This window comes from Nelusetta ayraudi, unplaced genomic scaffold (assembly GCF_046127955.1).
Source record: "Nelusetta ayraudi isolate G7.1 ecotype Tasmania unplaced genomic scaffold, CSIRO-AGI_Nayr_v1 ptg000008l, whole genome shotgun sequence".
In the NCBI taxonomy this organism is placed as follows: Eukaryota; Metazoa; Chordata; class Actinopteri; order Tetraodontiformes; family Monacanthidae; genus Nelusetta; species Nelusetta ayraudi.
The window spans coordinates 1,833,317-1,852,460 of NW_027466058.1; the positions used below are offsets into that span (position 1 = coordinate 1,833,317).

Consider the following 19,144-nt stretch of genomic DNA (forward strand, 5'->3'; position numbering starts at 1 on the left):
GGTTGAAAACGGATGGTGACGTCATTGATCGACGGGTTATAATGGCCAATGTATAGTTGTCTGTAAGGGCCGTGAGTTTACCCTTATTGCAATTGGCTAATGTCTCTGTCAATCAGGAAGCAGAAGGCTGTGACGTCAGATTCAGGACCGTGTGGCTCAGAGAGGGTTTAAAACGTTCAACTGGTGTCTCAAGTACTCAGAAGACCCTAAACTAGAAATACAAACATTTCAATTATTTCATTTTAGGCCAACAACCAAAAATGTTTTTAAACGTTGCAGTTGCAGGCTTTTAAACAGGTGACAAATGTAATTTATTTCTGCCCCCACACCCTCCCTAATAAAACTGAAAACTTGTCAACTCGGTCAATAACATTTCCTCTGTAACTTAAACATATTACTCTTGAGTTTGTTTGTATGCATCATTACAACCCTTGCCTTTTAAAAAGATAGGCAATAGTTATCTTTGTTGCGGGAAAAAAATAAAAATGAGAAACTTTTTAATTTCCCTGATGAAATATGACCTTTACTCCACGTGACAAACATCTATTTATTCAGAGCAGTATTGCATATTTCATATACGGGTTCACACCATACACACAGCAATAGTTCAAGTACACAGCCTCCACTAAAATAATGGTGGGCAAAAATTGAGCCTTCATAACTGACCTTGAATTAAAATGCTGACTTTTACTACTGACTTTTATTCATTTGACTGAAATGATGTGTGCAAATTCACTTCCGGCGTAGCATTTTAGGCAGTTGGCTTCGCTGCCCAAAAATGGGTTCTTCCTTTGGTAGCAGGTGGTGGAGGATGCAGTATCAGGCGTTTTTGTGCAGTACATGATGTGTCCTAGAATGTAAAAGTGTTTAAAAACTAGAACTGGTTTTCTGAAATGTGTTTTTGCTTCAGAGTCTTGCCCTTATTAGTCCCATTCTTACCAGAATCCGGTCTAGAGGCACTTGTATGTGTGGGCTAAATGTCAGGTTAGCCATATGGTTCTGAGTCATTGTCCCCGAATGCGCGAGCTCTTGCGAAATGACTTATGAATGTTGCAATGATTTAAAACAGAAAAAGGTTATAACATTTACAAAAATACAAGTCAAAATTGTTGAATTGAAATCTTTTTTATTTATTAAAATACAACAATTTGACATCATTGTCATTGTCATTGTCCCCGAATGCGCGAGCTCTTGCGAAATGACTTATGAATGTTGCAATGATTTAAAACAGAAAAAGGTTATAACAATTACAAAAATACAAGTCAAAATTGTTGAATTTAAATCTTTTTTACTTATTAGAATACAACAATTTGACATCAACTTAAACAAACTCAGTAAATAAAAGACATCAAAACATAAGCTATCCCTCCAATCACATGCTATCTTTAGATGTGCAGAGATGAAAAGGTGACACAATTATGATGTAATACCTTAGAATAACTGTCACATTTCGGTTCTTTCTGACTGCGTAATCAAGCTGACAATGTAATGCCAGGCCAAAAGAACTGAGCCCATAGATGACACCAGCGGATGCCACCATCTATGGAATTCAGTTCTCATGGTCGAACATTTTGTAAATCAGTCATTCAAGTTGTCGTACAACACCACCATACATCCAAGTCATCTTAAAAAAAAAAAAAAAAAGACAATGAAGCCGCTTACAATTGATGGCAAATTTCCGTGGAGATCAATAAAGTATCTATTATATCAAGCAAACATGTTCATCTGTAGTCCTTTAGCACTGTCTCTGTTTTCTCAGAGGAGCTGTGAGGATGTGGGTTTGATGTCACCCCATCTTCTTTCCTTGGAAGATTGAGCAACAAGTCTTTTCAGTAGAAGAGTGATGACTCATCCCAGTGAAGTTCAACAGTCTCACAAACTCAAAGTAACTCTTATAGAAATATGAGGATATTTTAAGGACAGTAATTGATGGGATATAAATAATCGCAAATGTTGTGGTGATAGAGAATGCAGATGCTTTCAGGGTATTCTGAGAAAACCTCTTTTTCTTTTCCAGCCTGTGAATTCCTGTAAACAGTCCAAAACCACTGAAACGAAAGTCTGACTACTGGGCCGATTCAAGCACTGAAACAGATCACAATGATAGTCAAGGAATGAAATGACTAATCAGTTATGGCTGTACACTCCCAGGAAAAGAACTTTGAGACAATATGATTACACATGCACACAGTTGATCACTTTATCTTTGAGTCATGGAAAGTGAGTTTACCATTAACAGGCCTGTGTCGCATGACAGGATCTCTTCCTCTATCTAAAAAAAAAAAAAAGCTTTCAAGCCCTCTTTCAAGCCCTGGCCTGTTATTGACAGTAGTGGGGACAGTAAATGTTATCTTAGCCGCTGTGACCTTATAAGACATTCTTTTAGGACATATGTAATGCACAACAGTAAACTTAGTGAAAAGCCACACCTGAACACTTACAGGAAATTATCCAGCGGCAGGAGTGGGAAACAACCGGTTTAACAGCCTGTTACTAAGGTCAGACTGAGGTACTTTCGAAAAGAGACGCAACACGTGTAGATAAGCTTCCATAAATTTGCGTGGCACTGAAAGGGTCTATCAGACTAAAAAAAACAAAAAACATTTGAAAGTTCACTTGGATTTCTTTAAAGAGTCTCAGTACATGTATGCTAAGAATAAATAAAATGTTTCTTAATTTGGTTGAAATCCAAAATGTCTTACAGCTTAGTACTTGCCGCTGAAAAGTCACAAAGAGAAAGAAAAATAATAAAAATGAAAGTCACCAAGGCCTTGTTTACAGTGTTCTTCAAGTCCCATCTTCACAGCAGGAGATGACTCAGTGTAGAATGAGCGGCAGACCTTCCCAAACCGAGTGAACATCTGCTCTCGTCTTCTGCATCTTGGGCTTCGGCTCCCATCTCCCCCCAACTTCCAGGGACAGACACAGCTTGTGATCTGACATTTGGAGCGTAAACCCTTATATATCGCCACCTTTCACATCACCCATCGGCCTCCTTCCCTCCTCTCCGTTTCTCATACATTCCCTCCCCTTCGTAAAGCTCGACAGTCACTTCCCAGTAAGAAGGAAATAGTGGGAGTAATCAGCCCGCCCTCTCACAGTGAATCAACACATAATAGTTTCTGAGGAAAACCATCTGACTAGTCCGGCCCCCTGTTCCCATAAAGCAAGCAAGAGGAAGGCTGCGCCTACTCGAAGAATTAGGAATTCCCCCACAGACCGTGAACAGCTGTGAGCTGAGATGAGATGATGATGAAGCTGACGTACTGAAAGTTTTCTGGCCGGTCGCACGTAATCAGAAACTCTTTGTTGTCGTTAATTAGGTCAGTAGGGTTTTGTCGCAATATGTTTACATTACAAACAAAGGAAAGTCTGCCCTCACTTTAGTGCAGTCCCACTTGAGCCGGTGTCACTGCCTTTCCAAGAAAAGGTTTCTCTCATCTCTTTCAAATGTTACTCATCCACATGATAGCACACACATCGTGTATGCAAGCGCTGTGTGCGCTTAGGCTGAGATCAGCTCAAGTGAATGTTTATGTAGCAGGATTTATTTCTTCATGTGAGGTTATTATTCTCTGTCATCCACTGTGAAGACACCTTATCTGCTGTTACTAAGCACAATGAGGTGAATGAATAGGTGAAGATCAAAGGAGCAGGTTAGTAGAGTGAAGATTTAACAGTTCTATGACTCTACTAAACCCCCCCCCCCCCCGTTTCCTCATTCTTTTTATTAGCTACAAAAACACGTCTGTACTTTACCCAAACTTTCCCAGTAAACCCCTTAGTGCTTTGGTCTCCAGTTTACGTGATATAAAAGAGGAATTGATGTTTCTATTAGCTGTAATTTTTTTGTTGTTGTTGTCGTGATATACCAATGTGTATATTTCCTTCACACTGTGTACATTTGTAAAAATATTTATACTTGCTAAGCACTTCTGGATGGATGCAAACTGCATTTCGTTGCTCTGTACTTGTGAGATGTGCAATGACAATAAAGTGGAATTCTATTCTTTCGAACAGTAATGTGTGCCGTGTCAGTGAACAGAAATGAGGAAACTACATCTTTTACTTCCTCTACTGCCTCCAATTTTCAGAGTGTGTGCTAAAGGACACCTCTGAAAATCACCCTCTAGTCATATCCCAAAAAATGCATACCTCTCTCTCAAGTTTGTGACATCATTGGTAGGCATAAAAACAGGTACAATATGGACCCTTAAAAGCAATGTTCACTTTTTTATTCACACATTTATTGGGCATATTTGAATGCCCTTTAAAAAAAAAACATAGAAGATGACACTGTAGTTTTAACTGAATATATAAACCCACAGAATCACATCAAGCCACTCAAAGAACTCGAGCTACAGAGGCCCCATAGCGTCCCATCACTGAAGTGCAGTGACTCCAAACTTCCCTTTCAAACTACATCCTTTGACTGTCGGGATAAGTTGCAATTGACATTTTCCGCCAGACTTCAGAAACAAGCCGGGCTTTCATGGAGCTTGGAAAGGTCATTGAGCATATTTCCTTTCTTGCCTGCATGCACCTAAAGATGTGTAACAGCCCCCTTCAACTGCACTTCACTTGCTGGCAGACATATTCAAATTTCTAAACAGGAAGTCAGACAAGGCTGTAGGTAACCAGAGAGCACACAGTGAAGGGCATGGCCTTTTTTTCTTTTAAATTGAAACTCTTCCTTGTAACGCTGTTGCGTGAACATACACACTGTGTCGAAGGGCATCTGCCGCTTTGAACATGATTGCATTTGCTACTCGATGTACCGCTGCCCAAGTCAAGCACTTTTTGTGTTTTTGAAATGCAACACTACAACGTGTCTTTGGAGCCCTTCTTCTGCGTCCCAACGATGAGTCATGGAGAAAACACCCCTCTCCTCAACAAAGGTCTCGAACAGGTGCAGCCCGCCGCCGACACCAAAGTAGTGTGACTTGGTGGCAAGGTAGGCGAGGCCGTCTGGTGCCAGCAGTTCTTGAAGAGTCTCATGCAACACAGTGTAATATGCAGTATTGTAGATTGTCTCTGAGGTGAGGATGATGTCATATTTGGGTGCCGGGTCCTCTTTGCTAACCAAAGCAAGAAACGTGCTCCAGTCGCCGGAGAAGAAGCGACACTTGTCAAGTAGTGGCTGCTGGGAGAGCTCCGCGGCTTTCTTCTTCTGTGGTGGGCTGCCGTCGCTTGCCTCTTGTGTTGCCTTTACTTTGCCGCCACCTTTGCCCTTTCCTTCCTCGTCATTGTCACTGTCCACCTCATCGTCTTCTTGGCAGTTTAGCACGACGTTAGACAATGTGAGTTGGTCAATGACCGTACTGTTATAGTCTTGGAAGTGGACCTCCTTGGCGCCTCTCTTCAGGGCCAGAATACCCAACAGCCCGGCACCACAGCCCAGATCCAAAACGCTCTTCCCCCCAAAGGTCTCACCGTCTTTCTCAATTAGTTCCAGGAGGTCGTAAGTGCACTCCCACACTTTCAGCCCTCCCTCATACACGCCACAGATGAGATCAGACCTCTGCTCGGCAGTGCGTGACAGAATCTTCTCCTCGTCCTCTCTTTCTGGCGCAGTTTTCTCAAAAACCGTCTCGTTGAGGAAATGAAGAGGGGGCAGGGTTCCGATGGTAACCGTTTCAGCGACAGCATCCAGGAAAGACAACAGTGGGTCAGAGGGAGGAATGTGCTCTTTGGCTAGTTTCACCGGCTCTGCTTGTTTGATTGCATCCTCCTTTTCTTCGTCAGTCTGAAAAATTAAAGAAGTGTACATAGAAATTAATGTTATTTGTGTCTGCTCTAGAAAGAATGTGACATGATCAGAGAAATTTACAGCCAATGATTTAATGGAACAAACAGAATTGGATCTACTTATATGGTTAACAGTCACAGATTTATTAATTATATTAAGAAATACTATGAAATCACCTTTGCTGTAAATATCTTCTGCCAATACGATTAACCTTTCTGTTGCATCTCAAAGACTCTTTATTAACCGTCTATGCACTAACTGTTATTAATCATTACTTATGCTATGCGACTTGAGCGAATGCAATGTCAGTGCACATGAACGAAAGTGCTATTAAAAAGGAACACATCTGTTCAGACTGATGTCTGTTCACACCTGTCTGTTAACACCAGTGCATTAAGGAGGTTATTTCCACTTACATGCTGGGGAGCAAAAGTGTCTTTCTTTCGGTTTAGTAATTCGTTTCCGTCCAAGCTATCTGAATCTGCTGTTGTTTCTGGGACATCGAAGTTAAAGCAAAATGACATGATGACTGACAGGAGTTTGTAAGACTAGTCTCAAGTTAAAAAGTTAAGAGACTGGGTGCACATGTCGAAAGAGCTAGCGTGGAAATGTAGCAGCACGCATGCCTTGCGTTCAGCAGCGACGCTGCATAAAGAACTACAAAGCCCAGAGTACAGCGCTGACAGAAACGTTTCCTTTATCATCTTGTGAAAAAACACACCCGGATATAACAAGCATGTGTTTTTTTAAATTTTAATTAATAAACATACATGGGAGGTTCGTAAAGATAAGTGTAGAATTATTAACAAAGAAACGGCGGCTATATCATGTTTATGTCCTGGCTGAAATGACCATAATGCCTTTCGGCATCATTTTAGCGCATGCGCTCTAAGGTAAATCTGGCTCATCTGCGTTAACTGTCAAATGAAGTCCTGACCCTGTTCGTCTGTGCTAGGCTCTGCAATTATCCGAAATTTTGCCCTTCTTTTTAAAATGATGCCCGGAAGATTGGTTTCAGTTGATTCTTTACAAGCGTAAAACAGTAAGTACACCCGAAAAAATGTTCTCTCATCGTATGTGGGTGCGCAGGGGACTGGTTTTAGGACTGGAGTTTATGATGCAAAACAAAAGGGATTTGGGAGCGTTAGGATTTTGTCCGTGCATATCAGTGCGCACTAACAGAAAACATTGTGGGAACGTGAGGTATCAGTTATGACACGGCCACAACCAATATTGCCATGTAATGCAAATGAAATGAATGAATCCTGACGCTACCGAAAGAAGGCGAAGCAGATTCCTGTTACACCTTAGACCACTTGCCATTCTCACCTCAGGGACAGGCAACATCTCCATCAGGACTCCACCCTTTCTGGAATGCAGCAAAGCCAGATGCTGCTGCCTCGTGGACCGTACCTATCATACTGTACATTTTTGATTTATGAGGGACTTTGTCTAGACGAAAGTTGATGTGTCTAAATAGGAAAGGCGGTTCAAAAAAAAAAATTCATTAAATATATTTTACAGGCTAAACAATACTATGCAATGTGCTGTAATACTATAAACATGTTTCTTAATGAACCAGTTTGGCAGACGTAATGTAAGAATGCTGTTGTACGTGTTTAGTTTATTTGGCACCATTGTAGCCATACACTGTGTAATTATTCACTAATTCAAACTTTTAATATCTAATGTTCATCATGTGTGTGTTATTTTCTTCAAGGTGTGTGCAGAACTCGAGCCACAGGATGCGCTGGTGTCCCATCTCGATGCTCCCTCTGCTGCGCTGCGTGCGGATATGGTCGTGCACCAGGAGAGGAAGGAGCAGGCTGCCGCTGTCCATCAGGGAAATACTGGCCTACATGAGAGTGTTGGTCAAGTCACTTTATTTTAACTCCCTCACAGACTCAGATGTTGTCTTTGACTCAGTCTTTGAACCAGCATTTTGGACTGTCGAGTTTGTCACTCGAAGGTTTGGCAAGGTGTGTATGTGTTTGGGCGAGTTCACTTATTTTTTTGTGCCTTATTGAAATCCTTACTTGCCTCTTGAATCTGTGTTTTGGCAGGTGTTTATATGTCTTGTGGTCATATTGACCAGCTCCATCATCGCTATAGCCTATTTTGTCCTGTTGCCTCTGGTCCTGAACGTTTACAGCCCTGCATGGATGGCTTGGCACCTGTGTTATGGAAACTGGATCATCGTCATGATTGCTTTCCATTATTACAAGGCTGCCAAGACATCACCTGGATACCTCCCTTCAGTAGGGAAAATAACACTCTGCACAACTGCCACAACATTTCAGATTATCTCAACTTGAATGAAGTGCTTTTGAAAACAATAATGTAACAAAGTGTGTCTGTCGGTGCAGGAAAAAAACGCCAACCCATTTGTATCAGTCTGCAAAAAATGCATCATGCCCAAACCGGCAAGAGCACACCACTGTGGTATCTGCAATAGGTAAGAAAATGTTATTTTCATATGTGATTTGCATTATTTGTCTTAGACATGTCCCTTGGAGGTTTGTCATCAAAGGCATGTGAATATTAATATTTTGTTTTTCATTTTTGCAGGTGCATTCTGAAAATGGACCATCATTGTCGTATCTTTTTTTGGCAGCCTTTCATATACTTGCTGTATGTTTTTAAAGACATTGCTTGCCTGAGAAGAGATGGCGGTTTTCTTTAACATCAGCATCTCAGCCTGGTTGAACAACTGCATAGGACACCTTAACCACCGGTACTTCTTCTCTTACTGCCTCTTCATGACCCTAGGCTGTCTCTACTGTATCATCAGTGGCAGGCACCTGTTTCTGGATGCATATAATGCTTTAGAGGTGAGATTTAGTGAGTTTATACCTGCACACCACTGCTGATAAGCTGTCGGGAGCCGCCTCGGGTGTGTGTTCTCTCTTGTGCTTTCCTATTACATGCTTGGTGTTTCTCTGTATGGGTCTAATTTTTTTCTGATTGCCTTCTCTCTGTCCTAAACACTTGGGGCTATTCATGGTTCCTGTTCCATAAGCGCTTGAAACACTTGGACGTAGAAAAGCCAGGCGTGCCAGTAACAGGGATGGGCGTTCTTATAGGGCTTCTGCCGTCAGGACAGGTACAGCTCAAGCATTCCACAACGAAGACCTGCATAGCGTCATGTGTTTTCAGTGTTAGTCATGTAATGCGCCTGTTTCTTGTTTTCTTTTAGACCAAATATCAGACACCTGCACCAACGCTCACATTTAGAGACAAGATGATTAATAAGAGCATAATCTTCATGTATGTGCTCACCAGGTAAGAAATGCATTGTTCCAGCATGCAGCCACTCACTAACTGTAGCACAGTCATACTAGAAGAGTGACTATATCTGATGATCTTGTTGCTGGTTGGACTTGTTGGAAGGTGATAGCTCTGTTTGGTATGACCTGATTACTAATTACAGGCAGGTGGGGCAAGTCAAAGAACACTGAATAAAGGAAAACACTGCATTTCTTTTTTTTTAGTGTGCCAATAAAAATAAACAACTTAATTAATAAATAACAGACGCACCGGCAGTGAATTTTGAATCTCAGTAATGTTAACCCTTAGCTCTCCATCAACCACATAATATCAACTCACTATTGGAACCGCTTAAACACTCCACCAAAACCTTAATGGCGGCAATTCATTCTTGTGGGCATTGAAGTCTCTAGATTGTGAAACCTTTGCCTGCTTAGCTTGTTTAACAAAGCAATCGCTAGGTTTTTTTCTTTCTGGGTGCAGTTTGTGGCTATGTCATTCCAGGAAGAACTAAGAAAAAAAACATGGATGTTTCTCCACCTACAGGATTTCCCAACACTAACTGTGACAGACAGAGCCAGAATACTTCCTTAAAGTTCAAACGTAGCATTTATTTTAATTCACACCAACTCCGAACACGACTCAAACATGAAACAGAGTATATTTTCAAAGCGCTGTACTAATGTAGAATCATGACTGTTCAGTACTGAGTTTGTTTGTCAAATAAATGAAGTGAGCTGCTTCTTTCAGTACCGTTGGAGTGGCAATTGGCGCCCTGACTTTTTGGCACGGCGTTCTCATAACGAAGGGAGAGACCAGCATTGAAAGACACATTAACGGCAAAGAAACCAAACGAATGGCAGCACGGGGGAAGGTGAGTGCATGTCAAAAGCACCAATTGTTGAAATAATATGAAGATAATAAAAAATAGTGGTGAAAATAACACAGATTCTTTTTTTGTGGGGACTGTCAGATTTACAAAAACCCTTACAACCACGGCAAGCTGAATAACTGGAAACTCTTTCTCGGTGTGGAGAAGAGAAGGTGTGTATTTTTTTTTGGTTTGGTGTATTTCTCCAGAAGTCTTTTCATGCTTGATTGTGACTTTTCTGCAATCATTGCTTTCCAGTCACTGGGTTACGCGTGTTATTCTTCCCTCCGGACATTCTCCACATGGTGATGGCATGACATGGGAGAGTTTTCCACCGAAAAAGGACCCAATACCTGTGTGAGGGAGTCCGTCTTGGCAGTTTTTTTGCCTGCACTTGGCAGCTGACAGCGTCCACAGTCCGTGCTGGCCATTTTATGTGGATGACCTGACCGATCCAGAGGAGGTGACTGTGCAAACAAAAGAACTTCGTTCAACCTCCAATACCTCAGACATGCAGTGTAGTACTGCCCATTGCAATGCAGTCTGCACTTGATGATCTCCTCTCATCTGGGTTTTACCTGGTCTTTTGTTTAGTATTGTTCTTAAATGTAGCGTGTATGAATTATATGTTGAGACTTTTTGGAACATTTTGTTCTGTTTCTGGGGAAAAAATTGGGGGAAAATTGGGGTGGGGATGAGCACTAAGGCTATAATTGTGATAATCCTCTGCCATCTTACTACTTGCACACAAACTTGTCCAACATTTTCATTTGGAAAATCTTTCCAAGGAAACTACAGTACCATTATTGTGCTATTATTTATCTGTATTTTGTACTTGTTAAGTTAATAAATCTTTATAAACTGCTTTATTGAAGTTATGTCTCTGAGATGTTTTTTTGCATTACTGCTATTTGATGTAGACAAAATGTATTTTTCTGTTTCAACTGAGTTTCACCTAGGTTGATCTTAGCATCAATAACTATCAATTGTCATACTGACATTTGCCCAAGAGTGTCTATATACAGAGCAGCTCCTGTGTTACGTCACACACACATGCAGCAAGGATTAATCGTGATGCCCACGAGATTTAAGCTGCAGATTCATACAAATACATTACGTCAGAATCGTGCAGGCATAGTCGCTATGATGTACAAAGTTTAAGCAGATAAGCAGGAGATAAAACCAAAAACCAAAAAAAACAAATCCCCACACTTTAAATCACTTGATAGTATGAAAAAAATGTAGGTTGTATTTGTGGTGTTTTTGTGTCTACAACCTTTATTATCTCTTGATTTGCTTAGAAGGTGGTGACATCACTGTCTGTGAACACTACTAAAAAAATGTTAGGATGAAGACGGAAGAGGTTTACGTTATGTTATCTGATCTGGAATGGTTTTGGCCCTCCTCCAGTCTGCCTGTCTTCATCAGATCCTCTCCCACTCCATTTGAAAAGGGGATAAAGCCACACACAGCCACTCTCTTTTTGACTCTTGTTTTTTGGCCTTCCAGCAGATGTCAGTAATCAGTGCACTCTAAAATATGAACACCAAGAATTCCTTTAAATTTGAGTGAAAGGTGTAAAAAACCTTTTTATGGAGTGTGTTTGACTGTGTCTTATAGATATGCTACTATGCCAAGCTATTAGACGTATTTTTGTTTACCCTTTTATTTATCAAATTCAGTGATTCCATGTAATCAAGTTAATCCACATATCTTGTTCCACAACATAATATTTTCAAAGCTTATTTGACTTATTATGATTTAAAACAGCCACAACACAAACATTAAACATTGCTTTGACTGAATTTACCATGAGGGAAGTGCTGTTTCCCTGAAATAACGTGAACTAATTCATTTTTGTGGGATGATATCATTATTTATCACTAGCTTTGATCTGGCTGATTTAAGGTTTTCTAGTCTGTCCCTACACTTTTAACTTTTATCCCATGAAATTGTGACTTTATTCTTGAGATCTCAGAATGTTTTTGTTCCAGCATGATCATATAAAATGTCCATAATTACTTAATCAGTTGTACTAGTAATAGGTTGCTTCTGTATAGTAGTCAATGAAATTTACAATATTCAACCTTTAAGTTACATCGAATCAAACTTTGTTTTATTGCCAATACCAAAGCCAAGGTGGAGAAGTATCACTGAAAACAAGTAACATCCCCTTTTCATTTCGAATGTTTTTCCATTATTGCAGAAGGCAATTAATTAATCTATGCAGTAAAGTAATTGTCGATATCGAACACTGTTTTATGTTCTGATTTCTTAAATTTTTGACACCATCCTGAACTGCCCATTCTAAACGCCCTAGTTCCACTATTATTGTGGAGGGGCAGCTCCTCTGTTTCCGTTCCTGTCCTGGGAACTTGGAGCAGGACAGCCAGATTAATCTAGGCTGCGCATGTCTGCGGATTGATAAGGATTTACTTCTAGATCCGTGCGAACGTCTGTCCGTGCGAGCTGCAGCTCTTCTGATTCCGAGTGAATCCACATTCTGAGTGTCGATTTTTCTTTTTGTTTGTTTTGTTTTTTGGAGGAAGCTGGTGAGATTTTCTGAAGCTTTTGCGGGACTAGTCGGGTCGGCGACACCATCAGCTCGGGACGGTCTCATCTGACAACCCGCTTTCCATCCTTTTTGAACCTCGTCAGTGCTGGTCGTTGCATCAGGACCCGGTGTTCACTCAAACTCAGGAGAAGTTCGGATGTGGCAAGCAAACTGCAGACGGATGCATAATTTAGCGGACTGGATTTCCGGTAGGCAAAAAAAAAAAGATTCTCAGGTGTTTCTGTTTTAATATTCACCCGCAGGTTTGATATCACATTGTGCAAACTATTTAAAAAAAACAACAAAAAAAACTGTTTATTGGGAAGAAAAAAAAACCCGGTCCAAAAAAACCCAGCAGGATGCATGAGGTCCAGGCGCGTGTCCCAGTCAGCTGGCAGTACACGTGACGTAAACATCGCAGCCTGTCTGACCTCGCAGGAACATGGAGTGCTGAGCTGTCACTATTTCCCCGGTGATGCTTCTCACATAAGGCATAACGCGTTTGTCTTTATCCTCCACAGCTTGCTGAAGCATATATAAATATTGAAGCATCCTGCTCCTGAAATGTGCAGCAAAGGCTGATGATGTTTGTCCTTGGTGTGCAATGTAGGGACAGTGATGGGAGGCTGTGTGGGGAGAAGTCGGATGGACGCACAAGGGAGTGCCCGAAGCTCGACCAGGAGCAAAAAACGTGGAGGTAAGAGACTCTTCCTACCTGACAGTATCAATTTATTTTGGGAGCCAAGCTGTGGGAATGAATGTCGTTACCCAGAAGGTTGGACTAAATGAGATTCTCCACACGTCCTTTTTTTAAATTTTTTTTTTATGTCTTTAATAATTGCTATTACAACTGAGATGAAAGGTGGTGACAACACAGGGGTAACACATCAGACATCATTAGCATCAGAAGCGTGCATCATCTTTCCTGGTATTACGTGATGCCCAGGAGAGACAAAGAAAGAGGCGCACACTCATGTGCAACGCTGGCGAGGGGTAGCCTTAACAATTCATGCTCCCCTGCTGAGACGCAGGTCGTTTCCCAGATTTTGACCTGCGCCGCTGTTTCTCCGTGGACGTCTTTCTCAGGCTGAGAGCTCGCCACCATCTCAGGCGTCAAGGCTTAGTCATGTGTCTAATCTGTGCTGAGAAGCTGCCCCGACTCGACGCAGTATTACATCTATATACGTATGTGTGTGTGTCCATGTGTGTGTGTGTACAAACAGCGGTCAATCAGTTCCTTGTGAGAACTTGTGGCCGTGCACTCAGCTGGATGGTCCTGCATTATGCATTGAGCAGCAGCTGGGCTCCTGCGTGGGGAGTTTTTTCTTGCCAGACTTTGGCCTACTTGGTGCACCATTTGCAAAATGTGTAGACACGCGAGGAGGGATTGCACCTGACAGACAGATGTGGAATTTTGCGTCTTGTCTGTAGATGTTTTTGGTCTGAAAGATGGAATTTTAAGATGATTTGTGTCACAGGTCACCCACAATGTACTCATATTCACATCATTATACATCAATAACCTAGTAAGGCATCAGCACAGAGGGTTGATTTCCAGAACTATTGGATTTTGCGTACGTTTTTGAAAAGTGTAATGGACAGAATGCAGTTTTCTCATTTCTGCTGGAGTTCATTGATATATCATTGGAAAACATTCACGGTGGATTTTGCATAATATGACGCCTTTGATAAACGTCTTGGCCATCAGATGTCCTGAGGAGATGAGTTTATTTTGTGAATATCACATTGTGGAAAAATAATGGTCACCTGTTCGCAGTTCACAGAAGTCCAGTCTCCTCTCTCGCGAACGGTAATAGTAGAACAGGTTTATTGTTTGGTAATAGGTTTAGCATGTTGCCTTTGGATATTTATAACCCACCTCTAATAGACCTGATAGGATTAAGCCTCTTTTGTAACTATGCTACCTCCAGAACGGGCCACTCCTCGTACTCTTCCCTATAAACAGAACCTCCTTCCATGAACTGGCCCTCTGGTATTTTGGTGGCATTGAGCTTTGTTTTTTTTCAATTAGAAGGAATCCAAGCAGAAAGAGTGTGGCCATTTTTAAGCAACTGGGGAAGTGTGACAGCGAATCACTGTGCTTGGGCTCCGAGGTTTGCTGCACAGCGTTGGGGGAAGTAGATCAGGTTGCTGTCTTGTCAGTTGTCGTTGTGCGTTGCAACACACAGAAAAGCCCTGCTCTGTGCCTTGCAGTCGACATCTGGAGCTAATTAATGCAGACGTTTATTAACTGACTTGTATCAAAAACTTGGGGAACCGCTATGGGAGTACCAAACTCCAGGGAATACAACTATCATGCTTCTAGTGCACCTTTAAGGATTTTACTGAAAAGTAAGTGAAGATGTTTGTTTTGGCTGTGAAGAAATGCTTTCATATGTTGTTATTGTTGTGAGGGCAGCTCTGTTTCCTCGGTCGTTCTTTTTGTGGATCGCTATCTTTGTCAGTTGCAGATTAATATTCTGTGTTATGTTATTCCTGGTTAAATCCCCCTGCTAATTACATCAACTGTGTAAATGAAAACAGGATGGAGGATGTGCAGCTGAAAATAGAGAGAAACAAGCAAATAACATTGCGATAAATTGATTTAACATCCTTATTTTGATGCATGCATTTACTAAACAGAACAGTGGAATGCAACACTGGAAAAAGGACACACTAAATAGTAGTTCCTCATTTCTTGATGCAATTTTGATTTGTAATCTAAGGCTTTTCTCAGCACTTATACACTTTGTTTAAGTATGTTGTCTTAACTTGACTGGACTTCTCTTGGAAATCAAAATCCACAGTGGTAGGTGTGACAAAGGTTACTCTAAACAATTTCATATTTTTAGTTGGGACTGCTTGAATTTGCCTCTCAGTTGCGCTGCACAATGTCATACTTTCTGTGTCTAAAGTCTTGTAAATTATGTCACTCATCACCACAACTCGTTTGGTTTGGTTTGCAGATTGTTACTTCGCAGCTTACTGAACATGGTCAGAAGTTAAAACACAATGGTTCCATGACGACAATTGAAACACCAGATGAGCGCAGCCACATATTAACATATGAACCTCTGTTCCTGATCCAGTGGTGGTGATAATTAAGAAAACATATTCTCCGTAAAAATCGGATCACTATTTTGGGAAGGTTTGTGTTTGTGTTGCCATGTGTCTGCAGATTAAAAGTTGTGTCAGTCCAAGTGTGTTTTTGCGAGCTTCCATTGGCCACAGAGTGCTCATCTCTCCGACTGTTGCCTTATGGGATGGGACAGATAAATCCTGTTATGTGAAACCTGATTACTGCCTATAATCCACCGCTGCGTGCTTGTGTGCGTGCGTGCCTGTCAGTGCACTTGTAGCTGTAGCTAGCAGCCACTATAATCCACAACACTATAAATAATCACTTTGATTTTCCTCTCTGTGAATCAAATTGATTTTCTTAGTATGCTGGTACAGTTATATATATATAAGTGCAGACATGACGTTATTACAGAGGTTATGGGCTTTTGGCTGGGTTCTAAAGTCCGACATGGAAGATGTTTTTGCTTTCACTGCAGTTACTTCTTCCTGGCTTGAGAAATGTTGAGCACCAGTGTTTGCCTCCAGTGCTTCACCTTTCTCTTGAAAATGTCTCCACAACAAAAGAAACATGCGCGGCTGCTCCTCAAATAGGCTCTTGAGATGGAGGCTGCTGCTTGATTGGTCGGTTTATTGGGGAACAGACTGCGCCAATCAGTTAAGTGTGGATGGTGGGGGACTGCACCTCCAGATTAAGGAAGTCCACTGACAGCAGGCAGCCGCCCCCACCGCCAAATCGGTGGTTTATCTTCACACTGATTTCTAGAGGGCGACAGAAAGGTGAAGCTCTTTAGATGGAAGGATGGATGGAAGATGATTTTTAGGTCTATCATGGTTTTAAGTTCACCCTTGTTGTCATGGTCAGAGCTCAGAGCTGTTTCCATGAGCAAATGAGAATACACACAAATAAACACAAATACACTTGACATTGGGTTATTTATCATTTATGCGTTTTATTTGCATGTAACAATACCCCCACCCCAGGAATTTCAATTTGTTTACAACAATAGTTACACTTTTACATATACATTTACACCACTCTACTATTTCTTGGAAAAGGTTTAGAGTCAACTCAATGTTGTTGCTGTGATTTAAACCCGAAACATTTTTGCAGGTCTAAAACAGCTTAGTTTTAACAGACCTATAAACTATTTAAGCCACTATCAACATCTTTCCGGTTGATTACTTACATTGAGTCACTACATTTCTCCTCCTCGGCTACTAGGAACCCTTGAACAGATTTGCATGACTTTGCTCTTGCAGATGGTCACTCTGCTTCCATTAATGTCCCCGTGGCCAGACTTAACATGGCTTCTGTGCTTATTTTTAGGACGCAACGAGCCCCTGAAGAAGGAGCGGCCAAAGTGGAAGAGCGAATACCCGATGACGGAGGGCCAGCTGAGGAGTAAGAGAGACGAATTTTGGGACACGGCCCCTGCCTTTGACGGACGCAAAGAGATCTGGGACGCACTCCGTGCAGCAGCCCTGGCCGCCGAGTGCAATGACCTGGAGCTAGCGCAGGCTATAGTGGACGGAGCCTGCATCACTCTGCCACATGGTATGAGAGCGCCTGAATGCACACTGACACAAAACACGTGCGCGTTTGCTCAAATATGGAAACCCTGCGCTGTAAGCTTTAAATGCCCTGGGTCTCCCAGCACACGTAGATGCCCACTGTAATAATTCTCAAAATGTCAAAGGACGGTGCAGATCCCATGCATCAGTTGTTCGGAGATTACAGCTGGACTAGTTACATAATAGTGGCAGTGCTGCAGCGTGACCGCTGTGAATGGATTTGTGCATCACGGAGCCACGACAGAGTAGAAAGAGCCAAATAACACAATCTGCTCTGGCTGGATGTCGCCTGCCTTTTGGCTTCGAAGCGCTTTTGTCACCTGAAGGACAATGGTGGTCAGTTTGACGTTAGTATGATATAACCGCAATGTCTCATGCATCGTCCGGCATATCGACAATGGATGGATGTGGATGTGACTAATATAGGAAGGAACTGGTGCAATCTTTGCACTCATAGGTCATCTCCCCTCCTCTGCAGGCTCTCTCACGGAGAGTTACGATGAGCTGGGAAACCGCTACCAGCTCCCAGCGTACACTTTGGCCCCGCCTGTCAACCTCATCACCGAAACATCCAGCGAGAGCAAAGTTTCTGAATCCACACAAAAGCAAGCTCAGCCACCTCCGTGCAGGGAAGAGTTCCAGCTGCGAGTGCGACTGTCAACAGGTACGAGCGCCCCGCTGCGACCTCCAATACATAAATAATGTGACATTTCAATCTGAAAGGCTGCATGAGATACAGCTCTCCCCTGGCGCGCCGCACTTAATTGCATCTTGTCTCATCCAGACAGGAGACTGATGTATAATTCATAGATTTCTCACTGCGTGTTTTGGAAATCTGTGTCAGCTCTGCTTCTTGCTTGCCGGGGTTTTTCTCAGGAAAGGACGTGCGCCTGACAGCGAGCATGGCGGACTCCATCGCCGAGCTCAAGAAACAGCTGGAGGAGCACGAAGAGATTGACGTGTTCCGCCAGAGGTGGTTCTTCTCCGGGAAGCTCCTGACCGACAAGACCCGTCTGCAAGACACCAAGATCCAGAAGGACTTTGTGGTCCAAGTGATTGTCAACGTGAACAACCCGGTCATAGCTAACTGAGCTGAACAGAGAAGGCCGCGGACGGAAGAAAACGGAAACAGTTTGCCACCGAGGGGTTGCAGGAATAGGAGTAGAGCTTGAAATTATTTTTCTGTTGGTGTTGCAGTGGGATTTTGTGTACATTTTATATATGATATTATTGCTTTTATATGACTCCTTTTTGTATTTTTGTTCCTTTTTTCCAAATAAGGTAAGTATATTGAAAAAGCACTGAAACACTTTAGATGAAAAACTCCCAAGACACATCCCAGTTTTGTCTGTCTGTCTCTGACTGAACATCATCCGACCTCTTGTTTTCTGTATGAGCCGACCTTTCATCTATGTTACTTGTACTCGTGGTTATTGTCAACCTGGAAATCCCGACGAATAAAGTCTATTCTGTCCTTTTTCAAAGTAGACGTTCATGCCATGCATTCTAAGAACAAGGGTATGTATTACTAATACCTGTAAATAACACCCCCAACATATAAGTTGTTTTATCATCTGTGCAAACCACATTTTCAACCCACAACTGTAGTCATTATAAAGACAGAGAATGTAATGAGGGCATTATACTGGGTGCAAGTAAGCAATGATCAAATATTGACTTCATCACTCTACACACCTGAACTATATAATACTTGATGTACTGAAAGAGGGATCAATAAATATTGCAAATTTTATGAAAGTGTATTTTTTCATTGTCGAGTTGACACTGACTCAGATAGATAGATAGATAGATAGATAGATAGATAGATAGATAGATATTTAACCTTGAATTTCTTCAAAGGTCTCAAATTAGAGTTAGGGTCAGGAACATACCGTAAATATGCATGAAAAAAACATGAAAAAAGAGGCAAAACAGTAACAATGTCTTTGCATCACTGATAGGACTCCAAATAGAGCCTTGAAAAACTCATAAGTCACTATAAAATATGACTTCCAGAACAAGTATACATTTTTATCCACACAATATTTTT

The 19,144-nt window shown here is 41.8% G+C and overlaps 3 protein-coding genes across 6 annotated transcripts; 2 read left to right on the plus strand and 1 right to left on the minus strand.

The window, feature by feature from the left end:
- Positions 1-4,087: 4,087 nt before the first annotated feature.
- mettl18 (methyltransferase 18, RPL3 N3-histidine) lies at positions 4,088-6,423 on the minus strand. The gene is made up of 2 exons (XM_076018614.1): positions 6,166-6,423; positions 4,088-5,746 (listed from the first exon to the last, which is right to left on the minus strand). The coding sequence occupies exons 1-2, from the start codon at positions 6,271-6,273 to the stop codon at positions 4,790-4,792; spliced, it is 1,065 nt and encodes a 354-aa protein (XP_075874729.1). The 5' UTR covers positions 6,274-6,423; the 3' UTR covers positions 4,088-4,789.
- A 233-nt stretch (positions 6,424-6,656) lies between these two features.
- On the plus strand, positions 6,657-10,761 carry zdhhc16a (zDHHC palmitoyltransferase 16a). 3 transcript variants are annotated; one of them, XR_012926064.1, is made up of 11 exons: positions 6,657-6,791; positions 7,470-7,728; positions 7,813-8,007; positions 8,116-8,204; positions 8,318-8,346; positions 8,447-8,580; positions 8,769-8,852; positions 8,946-9,030; positions 9,771-9,890; positions 9,990-10,060; positions 10,146-10,216. XR_012926064.1 is itself a non-coding variant. In XM_076018615.1 (11 exons), exons 2-11 carry the CDS (start codon positions 7,495-7,497, stop codon positions 10,246-10,248), a joined length of 1,149 nt encoding a protein of 382 aa, XP_075874730.1. In that variant the 5' UTR covers positions 6,657-6,791; positions 7,470-7,494; the 3' UTR covers positions 10,249-10,761. The 3 variants fall into 3 exon arrangements, 2 of the variants coding, with proteins under 2 accessions (XP_075874730.1, XP_075874731.1); XM_076018615.1 differs by having other exon boundaries at positions 8,946-9,031; positions 9,767-9,890; positions 10,146-10,761; XM_076018616.1 differs by lacking the exon at positions 8,769-8,852 and having other exon boundaries at positions 8,946-9,031; positions 9,767-9,890; positions 10,146-10,761.
- A 1,160-nt stretch (positions 10,762-11,921) lies between these two features.
- On the plus strand, positions 11,922-18,852 carry ubtd1a (ubiquitin domain containing 1a). Of its 2 annotated transcripts, XM_076018622.1 has the most exons (5): positions 11,922-12,650; positions 13,052-13,138; positions 16,850-17,077; positions 17,573-17,758; positions 17,971-18,852. In XM_076018622.1, the coding sequence occupies exons 1-5, from the start codon at positions 12,599-12,601 to the stop codon at positions 18,183-18,185; spliced, it is 768 nt and encodes a 255-aa protein (XP_075874737.1). In that variant the 5' UTR covers positions 11,922-12,598; the 3' UTR covers positions 18,186-18,852. The 2 variants fall into 2 exon arrangements, with proteins under 2 accessions (XP_075874737.1, XP_075874738.1); XM_076018623.1 differs by lacking the exons at positions 11,922-12,650; positions 13,052-13,138 and adding an exon at positions 14,581-14,793.
- The last annotated feature ends 292 nt before the right edge of the window (positions 18,853-19,144 follow it).

What these genes read in the sequence shown, in the direction of transcription:
- mettl18 (XM_076018614.1), bottom strand. Translation starts at nt 6,273, where the DNA reads ATGTCATTTTGCTTTAACTTCGATGTCCCAGAAACAACAGCAGATTCA. An exon ending in ACACTTTTGCTCCCCAGCAT is followed by an intron (nt 5,747 to 6,165) that starts GTAAGTGGAAAT and finishes TTAATTTTTCAG; the next exon opens with ACTGACGAAGAAAAGGAGGA.
- zdhhc16a (XM_076018615.1), top strand. Translation starts at nt 7,495, where the DNA reads ATGCGCTGGTGTCCCATCTCGATGCTCCCTCTGCTGCGCTGCGTGCGG. An exon ending in GAAAATGGACCATCATTGTC is followed by an intron (nt 8,347 to 8,446) that starts GTATCTTTTTTT and finishes TCAGCATCTCAG; the next exon opens with CCTGGTTGAACAACTGCATA. An exon ending in GAATGGCAGCACGGGGGAAG is followed by an intron (nt 9,891 to 9,989) that starts GTGAGTGCATGT and finishes GGGGACTGTCAG; the next exon opens with ATTTACAAAAACCCTTACAA.
- ubtd1a (XM_076018622.1), top strand. Translation starts at nt 12,599, where the DNA reads ATGTGGCAAGCAAACTGCAGACGGATGCATAATTTAGCGGACTGGATT. An exon ending in CAGGAGCAAAAAACGTGGAG is followed by an intron (nt 13,139 to 16,849) that starts GTAAGAGACTCT and finishes GCTTATTTTTAG; the next exon opens with GACGCAACGAGCCCCTGAAG. An exon ending in GCGAGTGCGACTGTCAACAG is followed by an intron (nt 17,759 to 17,970) that starts GTACGAGCGCCC and finishes GGTTTTTCTCAG; the next exon opens with GAAAGGACGTGCGCCTGACA.